The sequence below is a fragment of the Neopelma chrysocephalum genome, unplaced genomic scaffold (genome assembly GCF_003984885.1).
Source record: "Neopelma chrysocephalum unplaced genomic scaffold, ASM398488v2 Primary Assembly neopelma1_96821, whole genome shotgun sequence".
In the NCBI taxonomy this organism is placed as follows: domain Eukaryota; kingdom Metazoa; phylum Chordata; class Aves; order Passeriformes; family Pipridae; genus Neopelma; species Neopelma chrysocephalum.
In genome coordinates, this window is record NW_020925465.1 from 116,675 (window position 1) to 131,572 (window position 14,898).

General features: G+C 49.0%; 1 protein-coding gene across 3 annotated transcripts in view; it reads right to left on the reverse strand.

Annotated features, from left to right (window-relative positions):
• The window catches only part of TDRD7 (tudor domain containing 7), a 43,359-nt gene extending 28,467 nt beyond the window's left edge, over positions 1–14,892 (reverse strand). The window contains exons 1-4 of one of the 3 annotated variants that reach the window (XM_027670250.1): positions 13,533–14,892; positions 12,054–12,278; positions 4,873–5,014; positions 3,553–3,766 (exon numbers count right to left, since the gene is read on the reverse strand). In XM_027670250.1, coding sequence (XP_027526051.1) covers positions 3,553–3,766; positions 4,873–5,014; positions 12,054–12,260 — 563 coding nt within the window. In that variant the 5' untranslated portion in view covers positions 12,261–12,278; positions 13,533–14,892. Of the gene's footprint in view, positions 1–3,552; positions 3,767–4,872; positions 5,015–12,053; positions 12,762–13,532 lie in introns of those variants that run through there. The other 2 variants (XM_027670251.1, XM_027670252.1) reach the window with 2 other exon arrangements.
• Positions 14,893–14,898: the final 6 nt, after the last annotated feature.

Here is a 14,898-nt window from a genome sequence, read left to right on the forward strand (position 1 = left end):
GTGTGCTGTGACTGGCCATGCAGACCCTACAAGAAATCCAGGATCTCACTTCTCTGTATACGTACCAGCAAGGACAACTCCAAGCTGGACAGACACTCAAGCTAAAAGAAGTCCTCTTAATGGAAGTAGACTCAGAAGAGACTACTGCCATTGCTAGTCAGAAAGCAAAACAATTCCATGAACCAGCGACACAGAGCTAATGGAGACTGTCCTGCTAGCCATCTCCCAACAGGAATCCATAGCTGTGTTCTAGTCCTCAGTGGCACACATCACTTGTATCACCGTAAGCCACACATGAGGTGACATGAATGACGTAAGTGTAGGCTAGGCCAGCAGGAACTGCAGCAAGGTTTCAGTGAGGAAAAGGGCAGATGTTCCTCTCTCAAGCCATGCCATCTGGAACACCTTAGAAAGGAACCTGGAACAGACTGATGATTCCCTTATGTATCTTGTGAAAGCTAATTGGATTTGGGATCCTCTCAGCATTAAGAAACTTCACGTGGCGCCTTCCTGTGCTTTCTGCTATGGTTCAACAAATTCCCATGGAATGAAATGGTGCTAACATCAGCTGTGAGCCCAGTGAACATCAGTTTCAAGCCCTGCAATCAGACAAGGATCCTGTGATGTGCTTCTTGCTCACACAGATCATGATGGTCTTATGTCCCCAACAATGAGATGGAACACAGCCAGACAGTGGCAGGGCCAACACACTTCTCTCCAGCATGCAGGTGTGGACAACTGAGCTGCCTGCAAGGCCTCATGTTCCTCAGCTGCTAGAAACCTGCTCCCAGCAAGAGGGCCTCCTAGCCACACCAGAAGCCTGGCCCTTCACAAACACCTGACCAGCCATGGAGCCCTGCCAAGTCACCCACCTGTAGCTGTAGCTGAGCAGCCAGCTACATCTCCCAGATATCACCGTCTCACAGTGAAGGGGAGCCATGCCCTTCCCTTCCAACTGCCTAACCTTGGTAAGGCCCGTGCCATCCCAATCTGCTCTTTGGTCCTCGGACAGTGCTATCTCAGCAGCAGGGCCAGGCAGTGGCCAGCAGTGAATGGTTCCTGCTGCTTCCAATGAGGAGGTCAACAAGCATCTCAGCCTCTTCTCATCCATGTGGCTGCTTTCCACCTTCAAGGATCTCTGCAGTTAACCTTACCAGCAAAGTCTCTCCTGGCTTCTGGGGGTTTGCAGGTCCACAGTAACACAGTCATGACATGAACTTACCCAAGTTATTGATGCTATAAAGTCAGCCTCTCAGACCTGCAGCAGCATCTGCAAGAAGGCCTGGAAGGGTAGCAGGAAACAATCTGGCACAACTGCATCTACCTTCAGCAACTACCTGTTGTCATGTGAGTGTGACAGAATGGGGAGGACAAACATCCCGTTCCTACATAGTCGCAGATGCTGCAGTCATGAAAATCTCTGAGAAAAACATCACTGAGTGCTACAGAGGTGGGACATAGACTTTGGCAGTCACAAAGGGAATTGCCATTTTCATCCTCATGGTGGGGCTTCATTACATGATAACAGGAAAAGTCTGTCACTGGCAGGACATCCTGCCAAGGCAAGTAACACAAATCTACCACAGCAGGTCCAATGTTCAACAGAAAAGGAGAGAACAAAGACCTTTGAGTGCAACCATAAGAGTAGGGATTTGCTACAACTTGGGTAAATGGAGGGGCAGGGTGGGTAACAGAAAACCAGAAACCACAGATGGCCAATGGTTCACCCCAAACTGGGAAACGGGGCGGCCACAGTCTTTCACCTTCAGGACTTGTCTCAGTCAACCTGTGCCATGAATGCTCAGCCATTCTCACAGGCAAGTGCTGACACCACTGCTGGAACAGTGCCCTCGAGTGTGTGCCAGCTACCTGAGGCTGCTGTGAGCCCAGGATTTCTGAGGATGCTGCTCACAATTCCACCCATTTCCACACTGCTTTGAGCTCAGGACTTGCTGGCACAAAGAAGCTTTCCCTCCTGCAATTCCCAAGCAACTGCAGTAGCTCAGGAGTTACAAAACGTCCACAGCAGCAAGGGCACTGGCCATGGATCTTGCCAGTCCTGCTTCAAATTGGCCAAGTTGAAACAAATTAATCCAGTCACATGGCCACTACACAATCTTGCATTCAAACAGAGTATGATCCTCTTCTTCCTGAACTCTCCCTTCACTATGTGAAGCTAACAAGCTAACAGGACAGCACAAGGTATCTTCTCCTCCAAAACTACCTGGGCCAAAGCAGACTTCACTTTGTAGCTTCTCCTTCACAGCTGGGCAGGAACAGACACCAGAAACAAAAGCAGAACACCTACATGAAAGCAGCACATGGGAGCAGAGAGACGAACAAAATAACAACACAAGATGTAGCACACTCCATTAGAACACCCAGAATAGGGCTGACATATACTTAATTTTATTTCACACATTATGAATCTTCAAGTACCTGGCCTTCCAGTAACTAACTTGGAGAGAATTTTAAGTGCTGTTTTTGCTCTGCCTGTCTGGGACAAAGGACCTCTGCCTTTTAGGGAAGTGCCACTTAAAAAACTGCAACTCATATGCACACCTGCTCCCACATTTCTGGATCACAGCAGGATGGCTTGGCCCTTCTCTTCTCTGTACAACAGACATCTGGCACACACAAGACTCATGCAGGTGACTGGGACAGGACGTGCTTGCTTTCTGTGGCTCTTCCAGAAACAGCAGGAACCATGGCAGGATTAAGTTGTCCCGCTGCTCCGGGCCACTTCACTACTATGCCACCATGGAAGCAGCACACCACTGCCTTTTCCATTCTATGCAAGTCTGGCTTCTAACCCAGCCCGCTGACCTGCACAGGATTACCACCACAATCACAGCTCCAGCGGGCTTAGCACAGCCACAATGAGGGAACAGCAAACACTTTCTCCCCACCATCAGCTGATGGCCCACAGCAGCTGAAAACAACACAGAAAGAGAAATGATGGGCCAGCAGCTGCCTAAGCCACCTGGATTAGGGAGGCTCAAACCAGGCTGAAAACCAGCATGTACTGCTAACCCAGCAAAACTGCAGCTCCAGCCCTCGGCTCACTTCACCCAAACACAGTCAGGCGGCTTCTGGCTCCCAGCACACTGAGAAGGGCCACAAACACTCATGATGCAACACACAGCTCAGGCAAGAGGCAAACACCAGCCACCTGCACACAACCATCACCCTGAGCACGCACCAGTGCCTGTCCCACGCACACAAACCTCCTCCTGCCTTCTGTCACATTGGCCACAACAGCTCCCTCCTGAGCCTGGAAGCTGCGACAGCCCCGCACTCCCTTGCTGGGACACCTTTGGCCAGCTTTCTCCCCAGAAGATGGAGCAGGCCAAGAGCACTGGGCAGCTATGGCAGCATCCAGAAAGGCAAAGGGTCATCTGCCTCCTTCCTGGGATACCAAACCATGTTCAAACTTCACCATCTCCAAGTGCGGGAGCCCGGATTCCAAACACGCTGCTGGCATGGTGGCATCCAAGGGCCCACCCCACTTCCTTTCACCTTGCTCACACACACACACGTGCACACACTGACCTGTTTACCACAGTGACATGCCTCTGCATGGGGATTTCTTTAGGTGATCCACTCCCAGCAGTTGAAGGCAAGGCAGACCGGGCACTCTCCACAACAGGTTTCACAGCTCCACATGCCACTTCTCTGCCTCGGGGCACGCGAGAAACAGGCTTCTTGCTGCCTTCTTCTGGCACACTCAAAGACCGGGGCTGTCGCAAAGTTCCTTTGGGCTTTCCTAAAGAGTTTGCAGATGGAGCCATGAGCAGCACTCTCCTCCACCCAACCAGTCTATTTCCACCTCCCTGGGCACCTCCTGCACTGCTGTCCAAAGGGTTTCTTCTTTTCTACTCTGGCCTGCAGGCACCTGAACTCCCACCACAAATCACAGGTGACCAAGTACAACACTCACAGGGAAACACACCACGCTGGCATTCAGGCAACACTGGGATAAACAAGCTCTTGGTCACTTTGCTGTTTATATGCTGGTTGTGCCACATCAATTCTGGAGGGTTCAAACACTTCTGAGGGGTATTGCTGTGCAAGACAGTAAACCAGCATGCCTTTATAATTACTGTTGTTTAACTGGGGTATGAGTCACCAGTTCAGCTTCCCAACCAGAGGGAACTATTGGCATGGTTGCAGGAGAGCAAGAAGCAGCAAACCCTTCACTACAGACAAGAGGAGAATACAAACAAAGACCCACTGTTGCTCCAAGCTGCCAACCTGTAAGCAGATGGGTCTTGCCTGGGCCTGATCCTGGGCCCACTCCCACAACAGCACAGCAGTGAGGGAAACCTGACCCACAACCTCTGGGAAAACACTGCTACAGCAGCTTACACAAAAGGTAAGAGATAAAAAGAGCAGGCAATGGGCATCAGAACTTTTGTGGCACTAGTGCACTGGCATCAGCAACAGAAGCTGCTGAAACAGCCACAGATGATGCTGCAGAGACTCCTTCCCACTGTGAGGGTATGGCTCACCCCTGCCACTCCATAATGGGCCAAAGCCGGCCTCAAAAAATGAGCAGGCTCATTGCCACATTTCTTGCCCACATCTCGATCACACCTCTCACAGAAGCAGGAACACATGAAAGTCAAGCCAAGAGTCCTTTAAGAACTTTTTTTTTCCAAGATCATTCACATTTCACATACATGCTTGAGAAGGGCTTCCTCTCTGATCATGGCTTTCAAGCATAAGCACCCTTGTCAACAGCACTTCGTCCTCCCAGGAACTCTCCACCAGGACCATGCAGCTCATGGCCATTAGTGATGCACCCTCCTGGCAAAGACTTTTGCTGCAGCAGCTGCACAGTTCTTTCATAAAGGTAGGCCTGTGGCTTACCTGATAAACTGACTGGAGATGTGTTCTTCATCCTCATCTGACAATTCACCTGCCGGACCGTTTTCTTCTTGGAACTCCTCTGTCGGGCCACCAGTTGAGCAACTCGCACAGTTTCACTGCAACTCACAGCATGGCAAACAACCTTGTTGGAGCACAAAGGGGACAGGTAAAAGCAGTCAGTGAGGCCCAAGCTCATCCACAGCTCTCGTAATGACTTGCATCCATTTCCAAGCCTGTACCTGCTGGGTCATGCAGGCCTGCAGGCAGTTCAGGAAAGGCTTCAGTAGACAGTGATCTTGAAGACCACCCTCTTTTTTTGCAGTGAACCTTAGAGAGCAGCAAAGCAGACAGCCAGAGCCTCTCCATCACCTTCCCAAATTAGGCTGAGCCCCTCCAAGAAACAGCCTGGTTTCTCACTCCCATACCACAGGCCCACAATCTTGCTTTACAACACTGTGAAGCCACGGGCTTCCAGCCTGCTCACATTCCTCCTGCCAAGGCTCACTAGAGGCTCTGGCACCACTCTGACCCTGTGGAGCTGGGCTGCCTTTGCCCTGCTTACCCAAGAAACTGCACAACTGTCCTGGCTGCACAGATCGCCTCACAGGCACCAGGCTGGCCCCCAAAAACAGCCCGGCCTTGGATGAGCCCACGGCTATCTCCCTCCCAACTTAATGGCCTTTTGCCTCAGCATCCCCTTGCCACAGGCCATCACTTGAATGGATACAGACCCTGGCTTTGGCAAGCCCCCAAACCACACGTCTCGTGTGCACTTTGCCTCACAAAGAAGATGTAAGCCCAAACTTTTGGGCCACTCAACTGCTGCAAAGGCAGGATGAGAACTCCAGTGCTCCACAAGGACACAAGCAGTCACCCCAAAAGTTAAAAACTGAAGTCTGTGTTCTCAGCCACAGTCTGCGGTGGTGACAGAAGCTGAGAAAAGATCCCTCATGGGGCCAGCACTGCTACCTTCCTAACTATGGCCCCCAACAAACATCGGAGCTGACAACTCAGCACAGGAGAAGGGCAGCAGAAACTCAGGGACTTGGCCAGCACCTCTGAAGTTTAGCCAACAGCAGCTCTAGAAAGGACCTCTTCTCACAAGCAAGGCAGGGCAACCAAAGCAGAAGAACTGAGTGCCAAGATAAAAAAACCCCAAGAGACTGCTAAACAGCAACAGCTTCTTCAAGGGCTCCCTCAGTCTCCCAGGGAGACCCAAACAGCCCAGAGAAATAGAGACAAGGGATGACAACATTAGGAACCAGGCAACACTCTTGGCCTCCACCACCACACTCCAGTTCATCCTTCCCCTCCTCTTCTTCTTCCACTGCACACCCACCGTGTGTGCTGGGCTGGCTCTACACAGAGCCACTGCAGGGAGGGCCTCTCCTTCTGAGGGACAGCTCTCCTATCCAGGGGCTCCTGCTCAGAAATCAGACCTGCTGTGCAGTCAACACCCATACAAACAGCAATCCAGCATCCACACCACTGCAGTGATTAAATGCCAGGAACCACAGAAAAATTGAAGACTACATCTCTGTAGTCTATGTCATACAGCATCTCTGCTCAGAGCAGCATCTAGTCACTCAGTCAGGTGGTGGAATATCTCCAAGGATAGAGAACTCTCAACCACTCTGGACAACTTCTTCCACTGTTTAGCCAGTTTCACTGTTAAAAAAAGGGTGGTTTAATGCTTAAATGAAATTACTTGTATTTTACTCCACTTCTGTTGTCTCTTGTCTGTTCACTGAGTACCACTGAGAACTGGAGACTGAGTCTGACTCCATGTTTTTTTTAGTCCCTTCAACAGACATTAGTACATATGGATAAGATTCCCCCAAGTTTTCTCTTCTCCAGCACAAACAGTCACAGCTCTCTGAGCCCTGCATCAAAGCTGTTCCAGTCCCTTCATAATCTTCACAGCCATTTACTGAACTTCCTTCACTGTGTCCACGTCTCTCTTTGTTTTGGGAAGCTTGCAACTGGAACAATCACCGCCATCAGAGTGCTGACAACACTCTCCCTAATGAATCCCAGCATGTTGTTACGTCCTGTTATGTCACTGTGAACTTTGTGTCCATCAGAGCTCCCAGGAATTCCTTTGCCAAGCTACTTTTCAGCTGATCAGCGCCAAAACTATACAGGAACATGGAGCTGTTCTTCCCCAGGTGCAGGACTTGGCATTTCCCTCTACTGAACTTCATAGGGTTCCTCCTGTTCCATTGGTAACTGGTCTCCCAACGGGTTTTGTGCCACTGTTATGGGAGAGACTATTAAAAGCCTTACTAAAATTCAGATAAACCACATCCAGTGCTCTCCTCTCATCTATTCAGCAAGTAATCTCATTTTGGAAGGGTATTAATTTGGTCACATATGATTTTCACTTCATAGATCCACACTGACTTGCCTTCTTTTCTTTCAAATGCCTGGAACAACTTTCCAGATTAGCAGCTCAGTAACTTTCCCAGAGTTCAAGGTCAGGCTAATCAGCCTGCAGTTCCTTCTTCCCACACTTCCTGGTAAAGGGTGGTGCTTCCTTTCAATCCTCAGGAACCTCCTACAAACTATCCTTCCAAGATAACTGTCACCCACGGGTGGACTACAACAAACCCATGGACTTGTGCACATTCACTTCGCTCAAATATTCCCTATTCTAATCCTTTCCCAAGAAGACTATGACTTCCTTGCCCTGCTCTTTCCCACTCTTCTCAGCCCATCCCTGCATATTTCCATAGTGCCTCTATATCCCTTCCACTTCACTCAATTCTGCTTCTGTGCAGATGCCTTTAATAGTTGACTTAAGTCAAGAGCTCCCTCTTCACCACGTGTCCCTCCTGCAACTTTGCTTAAGGGAAAGACTTTGTCATACAGCTGACTGTTCCTGACTGAGTCATCTTTCTGAAAGGTGAACCTGAAATCCTTCACTCTTTACCCTTTCAGAGATGTCCGTGCAACAACCTGTGCTCAACGGCTTGAGCATGGACTTCATAAAGCTTTAGTGAAGTGAAAGACAGCAAAGGGCTGAAGTTCATTTGCTGTACCTTCTTTCTTCTAGATTTTCAGTTGTCCCTGTTATTTCCTCCTGTTACCTATACACTTAACCAGCTATTTTAGGGACTTTTTTCAGAAGCATGCTCTCAGAACTGTCAGTGCTTTGGGAGCACTCTGTCTTGGTCTTCAAGTTCTTGAAATGGTCAGTAACAAATGCAGTCTTTCCTAGGCCCATGCATGTTTGTTTGGCAGCACCTGTATACTCCTGACAGGGTGCTTTTACCTGCTCCCACCTCATGTATGCTTCCTTTTTATGGTTCAGTTTTGTCAGTGCTCCTGGCTCCTTTGCTTTTTTCCCCCAGTTGTTGGAACAGACCATTCTTGAAATTGGAGGAGGCAATCCTTGAAAGTCTACCACCTCTCCTGGATCACTCTTCTCCCCAGGATTGTATTCCATAGGAGTCTTCCAAGCAGATTCCTGAACAGGCCAAAGTCTGCTCTCCCAAAGTCCTGCATTTTTGATCCTGCTTTTTGCTCTGTTTCCCTCATTTCAGGCTCACAAACATCATCTTGCCACTGCAGACAGGACTGTTCCCAGCCTTTACATCTGCAAACAGCTATTCCTTGTTTCTAAGAACTGTGTCCAGCAGAGCATCTCTCCTCACTGATCCGTCACTTGTGCCACAATGTCAACATCAGCACACCCCAGAAACATCCTGGATTGCTCATGCCTGGATGTCTTGTCCCTGCAGCAGGTATGGCAGTGGCTCAAGTCCTCCGTGAGGATCAGGACCTGTAAATGTAAGGCTTTTTCCAGGTGTCAGAAAAAGGCATCATCTGCTTTATCTACCACTTCTTTCCAATTAGGGCATTTGTAACAGACAGCCACCACCTTGCTCATACACTGTTCTGTCATAAGCTCTTGCTTGTCTCATTATCTATCCCAAGGGAGAGCTCCCAGCATCCCCACTGCTCCCTTATTTGGAGGGGCTCACAGAAACCTCTCCTACTTGCCACTGCAGCCCATCATTCCTCAGCAGCCTGTGTCAATCCACAGCAGCAGGTCACTTGTGTGAGTTGTTGTAACACCTCTCCATGACCCCCAATGAGATCACAGCCCTGAACAGTATGCAGGCTTCCAGTTTCTCCTGGTTTTGTCCCAGGCTGTGGATAGTCATGTAGCAGCGCTTCAGAGAGGTGCCCAAATCCGCCCATTTCCAGAGAAGGGTATGAGAGCTTTCCTCATCCTCCTAGCTCACAGGAGTGGATGAATGTGGGATGGATCACCTTGAACCTTGCTCTCAAAGTCTCAATATAAAAGGTTTTTTGTTCATACAGTTTATCATAGTTTCATAAATGCACATTTTCACATCTAATTTCAGGTACATTTCAGGTTTTTCCTGTTGCTAATGTTGTAAGAAATTTTCAGCATTTTCTTCCCTTGTTTTCATATCATAGTGATTTTAAGTTTAGCAAAAATGATAGTTTGAGTTAGGATGAATTCAGATGTAAAAAGAGATGGGGTGGATGAGCACAGAAAAGCAGTCTTCAATTTCCTCCTTTGGGGGGGGCTTGGTTATTCAAGCAGAAGTCAAAGTTTTCTTACAGAAAGGTGCAAGTACAATCTTCTTGTAAATGAACATGAAGTGAAGCAAAGCAGGGTTCCTCGAAATGATACAATCACCTGTTGCAGGTGCACTGTATTTCAATGTGAGTTGAAATACATTGTTTTGCATTGTTTTCTGTATGCTGAATTTAATTCTCATCTTGTGTGGAAACTGGAAGACATATCTACTGCACGAAATAAAAACTGTCAGCTTTCATCTTTCCTACATTCAAGACAGCTAAATTAGTGTTCAGTAGTAAGAGGAATAAGGAACAATTTCTATCATTGCCTTCCTAACAGAACCAGTCTGTTCAGCATCAGTTACCTAGCCAATATTCACCTCACACAAATACTTTAAGCAGCATGTATCACGTGACAATTTGAGATCAATTTGTATTATTTATTGCCTACTTTATACTATTCCTTGTTGAATGCATTTTTTTATGGTATGTCTTGGGCAGCTGCCCTAGCAGTAAGGAAAGTCCTAGCCTGCAGTCAGGATCATCAGCTGCTAGTAGACCCCTCGATGTGCATGCCTTTGCTTTCCTGCACCATTGTTCACAAAGAGATTAAAGGAAGAGGCAAGGGTCTTGACAGACATTTTGGAGATCAGAGTACTCCCAGAGTCATGAAGAGAGGCTGACTGACTGCCTGCTCTGACAGCAGGCTTGTGTGGACCCTGAAATATGGTCTCAGCCTATAATGGAGCTCAAGTACTCTGGAGAGATGTGAACAAAGAGCAAAAGTTTACAGTGACATATGGCCCAGGTCCTGTATCAGGAAAGCATGCAGGAGCAGTCCCAAGTAGTTACCAGCCAACACTGGTGCACAATCACACTTGCCATCCTCTGCTTAATGTCTGCCAGGGGGACACTATGGACAGTGGCAACAGGAGGGTCATCAAACAGACCATGGGCTCAGTCTTTGTGCCTCTCCTGCCTCCCAGGTATTCACAGCATGATTTCTCTCAGCTGCTTCAGCCATGCAGAGCATAGCTGGCATTCCTGAACTAAAGCAGTGCTCCTCAACCACTTAAAGAACCCTGTTTAGTCACTTTCTCCTTTTTCATCTCCTAAAGTCACTTTTCACTCTGTTACAGCTGCTGCAAGGAAGTCACTGCCTCTAGTGCCACCCAAGAGTCCACAAGGCCCTCAGCACACACATCGTATTAGAGGATAAACAAGGCTCTCAAGGGAACGGGAGGATACCAGATTACACTCTGCAAGGCCTTAGTTAGAAACAGATGGCTATGTGCCAGAACTACCACGAGGAAGCATTAAATTGCAGGATCACAAATGTTCCCAGACCTGAGGTACCTGCAATCATGCTACTGATGTAGCTGCAGCCAATGCAGGCTTGGAGCAAGTGAAAAAGAATCCCAAACGTGGTTATCTCTCGTAAATGGCCGAATTCTGGCAGTTGTAAAAATGCAGCAAGGGAACCTGTTGCTTAAAAACAGCCACATTTCCACATATCAGTACAAAACCCAGGATGACTCTTACCATACTCTTCACAGTAATGAGGGAGACTTAGTTCCGAGTTCCCAGATGCCATGCCAATCCAGCTGACCAAACAAGGAAGCTCAGCCTTAAGTCCTGTCTCTCCAGACCTGCTCTGACAGCCATACATTGTGCCAAACATCTTCTAGCTTTCTGCTCTACCCCAGTCTACATAGACTTCAGGAGTCCAGATACGGCTCCAGTGAGGGAGAGGCTTCAAGCTCTCCACTCAAACAGACCATTTACATGTTATGCAGCTACACCAACTATCAAGAGAATGCATTCTGACTCAAAACCAGGAACTCCACACTATTGGACGAGGAGCTTTGCAGTCCTAGCAAGCTGCTTCCAAGGTGGCAGCCACCAAGAGACACAGGCTAGTGTAGCAAGGCCAAGGAATAAGGGACAACTCTCCCACCACACTAATTCTCTGCTAAGCTCTGTTCCACTCTCTCCTTGACCTGTGTGATGACTCTTTGCCCCTTGCACACTTGCTAAGCTGAGGAATTGCAACTCTTGCACCAAGGCACCTCACTTGCATGGGTCCTTCCTCACCTCAACATGTCTGCACAGTCCTGCCACTCTGCAACTCACGACAAACAAGTCCTAGGCCCAAAGCAAGCACTGTCAGGCTTATAAGCAACAGCATTCAAAACAGCTTCACTGTAGGAAAGAGATGATGCTAAACCCCACCCAGAAGAGGTGGTCTAGCTACACACACATATAAAAGTTAACCTTCTTTAAGGTCCCAGGACAAACCATCAATACCTCTTCCAGAGTCAGAAATGCTGAGAGAGGGATGAGAGCTCTAAAGTCACATAAACTATCTTTCCAGCCATAGCACACATCTCCAGGAAGACACCCTGCAACTTTACATCTTTTGCATACATATCTTCACAGCTGGAATGCACAGGCAGGAAAATAAGGGGCACTTGGTATCCGTGTCACAGCTTCCACTTCTCCCAGCACCATATGCACACTATGGTATTTTTCTCAGAAATCCACAGGATAAAAAGAGATAAAGTTATGAACCACGAACACTTTGCAAACACAAAAGCCATTTACGAACTGTAACTGATTCTTACCTCTCCCATTTTGTTCTCTTCCATTCTGACCACTCCTGGGATACTCTCCAAGTAGCTTTCCAGTGTGTCATATCCTAGGTGCCTGAAGGGAATCAACTCATTGGTCAGAGATCTGTATTCGCTCTGAAGCTCTGACAAACGTACGCCATTTTTAAAGGCATGAAGAACAGCTCGCAGTGCTTTCACAACAAGTTCTGGCTCCTGCATCTTCACCTATAACCACCCCTAAAAGAAAAAAAAGAAAAAAGCATTTTTACATACAGAGGCTAAAATTAGCAGCTTTTACTATTCAATCTCCCTCCCTAAACAAGCAAGGATTCAGCAGCTCAGTGGAGACTGTGATACTTCTGGGTAGACTTGTAGGGCCCTGGTTGTGCCAGACAAGCATCATGTGGTATGGAACACACAGGACATGACATTGTCAAAAAACACTACTGAAGGAGCACAGTAACCCTCATGCACAGGCTGGCTTTGCCAGACCACCACAACAGACTGCATGGCCAGAAGAGGGGCAGTGCCTGCTAAGTAACTGGCCCACCAAAGACAAGTGCTTGGATATTGCACGAGGGACATAGTAACCCTGGCTGCGTGTATAGGGAACGAGATTCTGGAGAGCAGTGCTGTGGAAAGGGACATGGGCTTCCTGGTCAATAGCAAGCTGAATCTGAGTCAGCAGTGCCCTGGCAGCCAGGAGGGCCAACCCTGTCCTGGGGGGCATTAGGCACAGCATTGCCCGCCAGTCGAGGGAGGGGATTGTCCTGCTCTGCTCTGACCTGGGGCGGCCTCACCTTGAATATTGTGTGCAGTTTGGGCACCACAATGTAAGAAAGATATTTAGTTATTAGAGAGTGTCCATAGGAGGGCCAGGAAGATCATGAAGGGGGAAGGTACACAAAGAGCAGCTGAGGTCACTTGGTCTGTTCAGCCTGGAGGAGACTGAGGGGAGACCTCATCACAGTCTACAACTTCCTCACAAGGAGAAGCAGAGGGGCAGGCTTCTCTTCTCTCTGGTGACAAGTGGCAGGACCCAAGGGTCTGAAGCTGTGTCAGAGGACGTTTCGGTTGGCTATCAAGATAAGGTTTTTCATCTAGCAGATGGTTGGGCACTGGAACAGGCTCCCCAGGGAAGTGGTCACAGCACCAAACCTGCCAGAGTTCAAGAATTGTTTGGACAATGCCCTCAGGCACATGATGTGATTCTTTGGGCTGTCCTGTGCAGGGCCAGGAGCTGGGACTTCGTGTGGGTCCCTTCCAATTCAGGATATACTGTGACCTTACTATCTGCATGGCCAGAACTTCCACTGTAAGTGGGACAAGGGCCCACCACCCCCCACCTTGGCACCCAGCACTCCCGCCACTCATACCCCGTTGTGACACTATGGCTGCTCATCCCTCACCTGAGCCTGCATCCCCGCACCAATGCCCACGTGTCAGCTCCACCACGGAAAACACATGCACCCGGGCCATGCAATTTCTTACCCACAGGCGCACAATGCCTTGATTCCACTGATGCTCTTCAGAGAGAAAACACAACAGAAGTCCCCAGGCACATGTTCCTCTGACACTGGGATTTGGTTCTGGCCTTCTGTTTTTGCAGCCTGTGTTGCCCACTTCTGGTAGGGCCATGGGATGCCCACAGCCTGCCCCAGTGATACACTCTGCATGACCATCCCATTGGGCTCTGCCCTGGCATGGAGCCTTCTCAGCCTGGCTCACGGGACAGATCTCTTCTGGACACAGGACAGGGTGTTTGCCCAAGCCTGCCTGGTGGCCACCTCACAGATGTCCATAGCCCTCGGACACGTCCCAGTTCTCTGTGACACTTCTTAGGTGCTCCCACAACATGTCAATGCTTTCTCTGCAGCCACGCAAAGTGGGAGGCATGAACCTGCCTTTTACTTTTGTGTCATTACATTTCATTCACACATAAGGATTCATTCCATTAGCTCTTTAGAAAGACTACTTTATCTACCTTATGCCTATAATTTTACCAGTCAATTTAATTTATATACCTCTAGAAACAAATATCAACATAGCTACATATATACTGAGACACTCCTTCATACACAGATTTCTAACTCTGTACATACTGTATGCGTTGTATAAAAGTATTTTGATATCTGAATACTTCCTGGTACAAGGAAGCAGGAGTTGCAACACTGAACAAAATGGCAGCTCCCTTGCACAAAATGGTACCAGAAACCCACCAGCCAGGGGCTCCTGCCTGGGAAGCCTGGGCAGTGCAGGGGGTGGTTGCAAAGTGGGAGCCAGCGCTACCTTAAGCCCTCCCAGCCCCCTCAGCTCACAGGCCTGCACACACTGGGGGTGTTCCAGGAGCACCCAGCTACAATATAAATGCAGCTCCAGGCACAAGTGCTCCTGCGCAGGTGTCCTGCTTGCAGGCCCTCGTTTGCCCCAGGGCAACTCCTGACACAGGAACTGCCCCCCACAGCAGGGGATCAGACATGGATGGAGCCCTCGCACAATGCAGGAACAACCCTGCTCTCCAAGCAGGTGCTGCACACAGGCTCAAGTCCCAACACACCACACTCATGTGCTTCAAACACCTTGTCTTAACCACCCACCAACTAATGTCTGCAACACCAGCACAGCTACCTCACTCTCCTCCAGATGCTCCAGCTCAGGGCACAACAGCAGAGTCCCCAGCTCCCCAGAACACCAAGGTGAGAAACTGCTGCCCACAGACCTGCACGATCGATGCTCTCCCTCAATGGCAGCAGCGGTTGCAGCTGCAGCGCCGCTGTTCCGGACTCTGCAAAAGGCTGGGCTGCACTGCTCTCTGCAGAAGCAGCCCCTCTCCTCTCACAGCTTCCCTTTCGGGGGA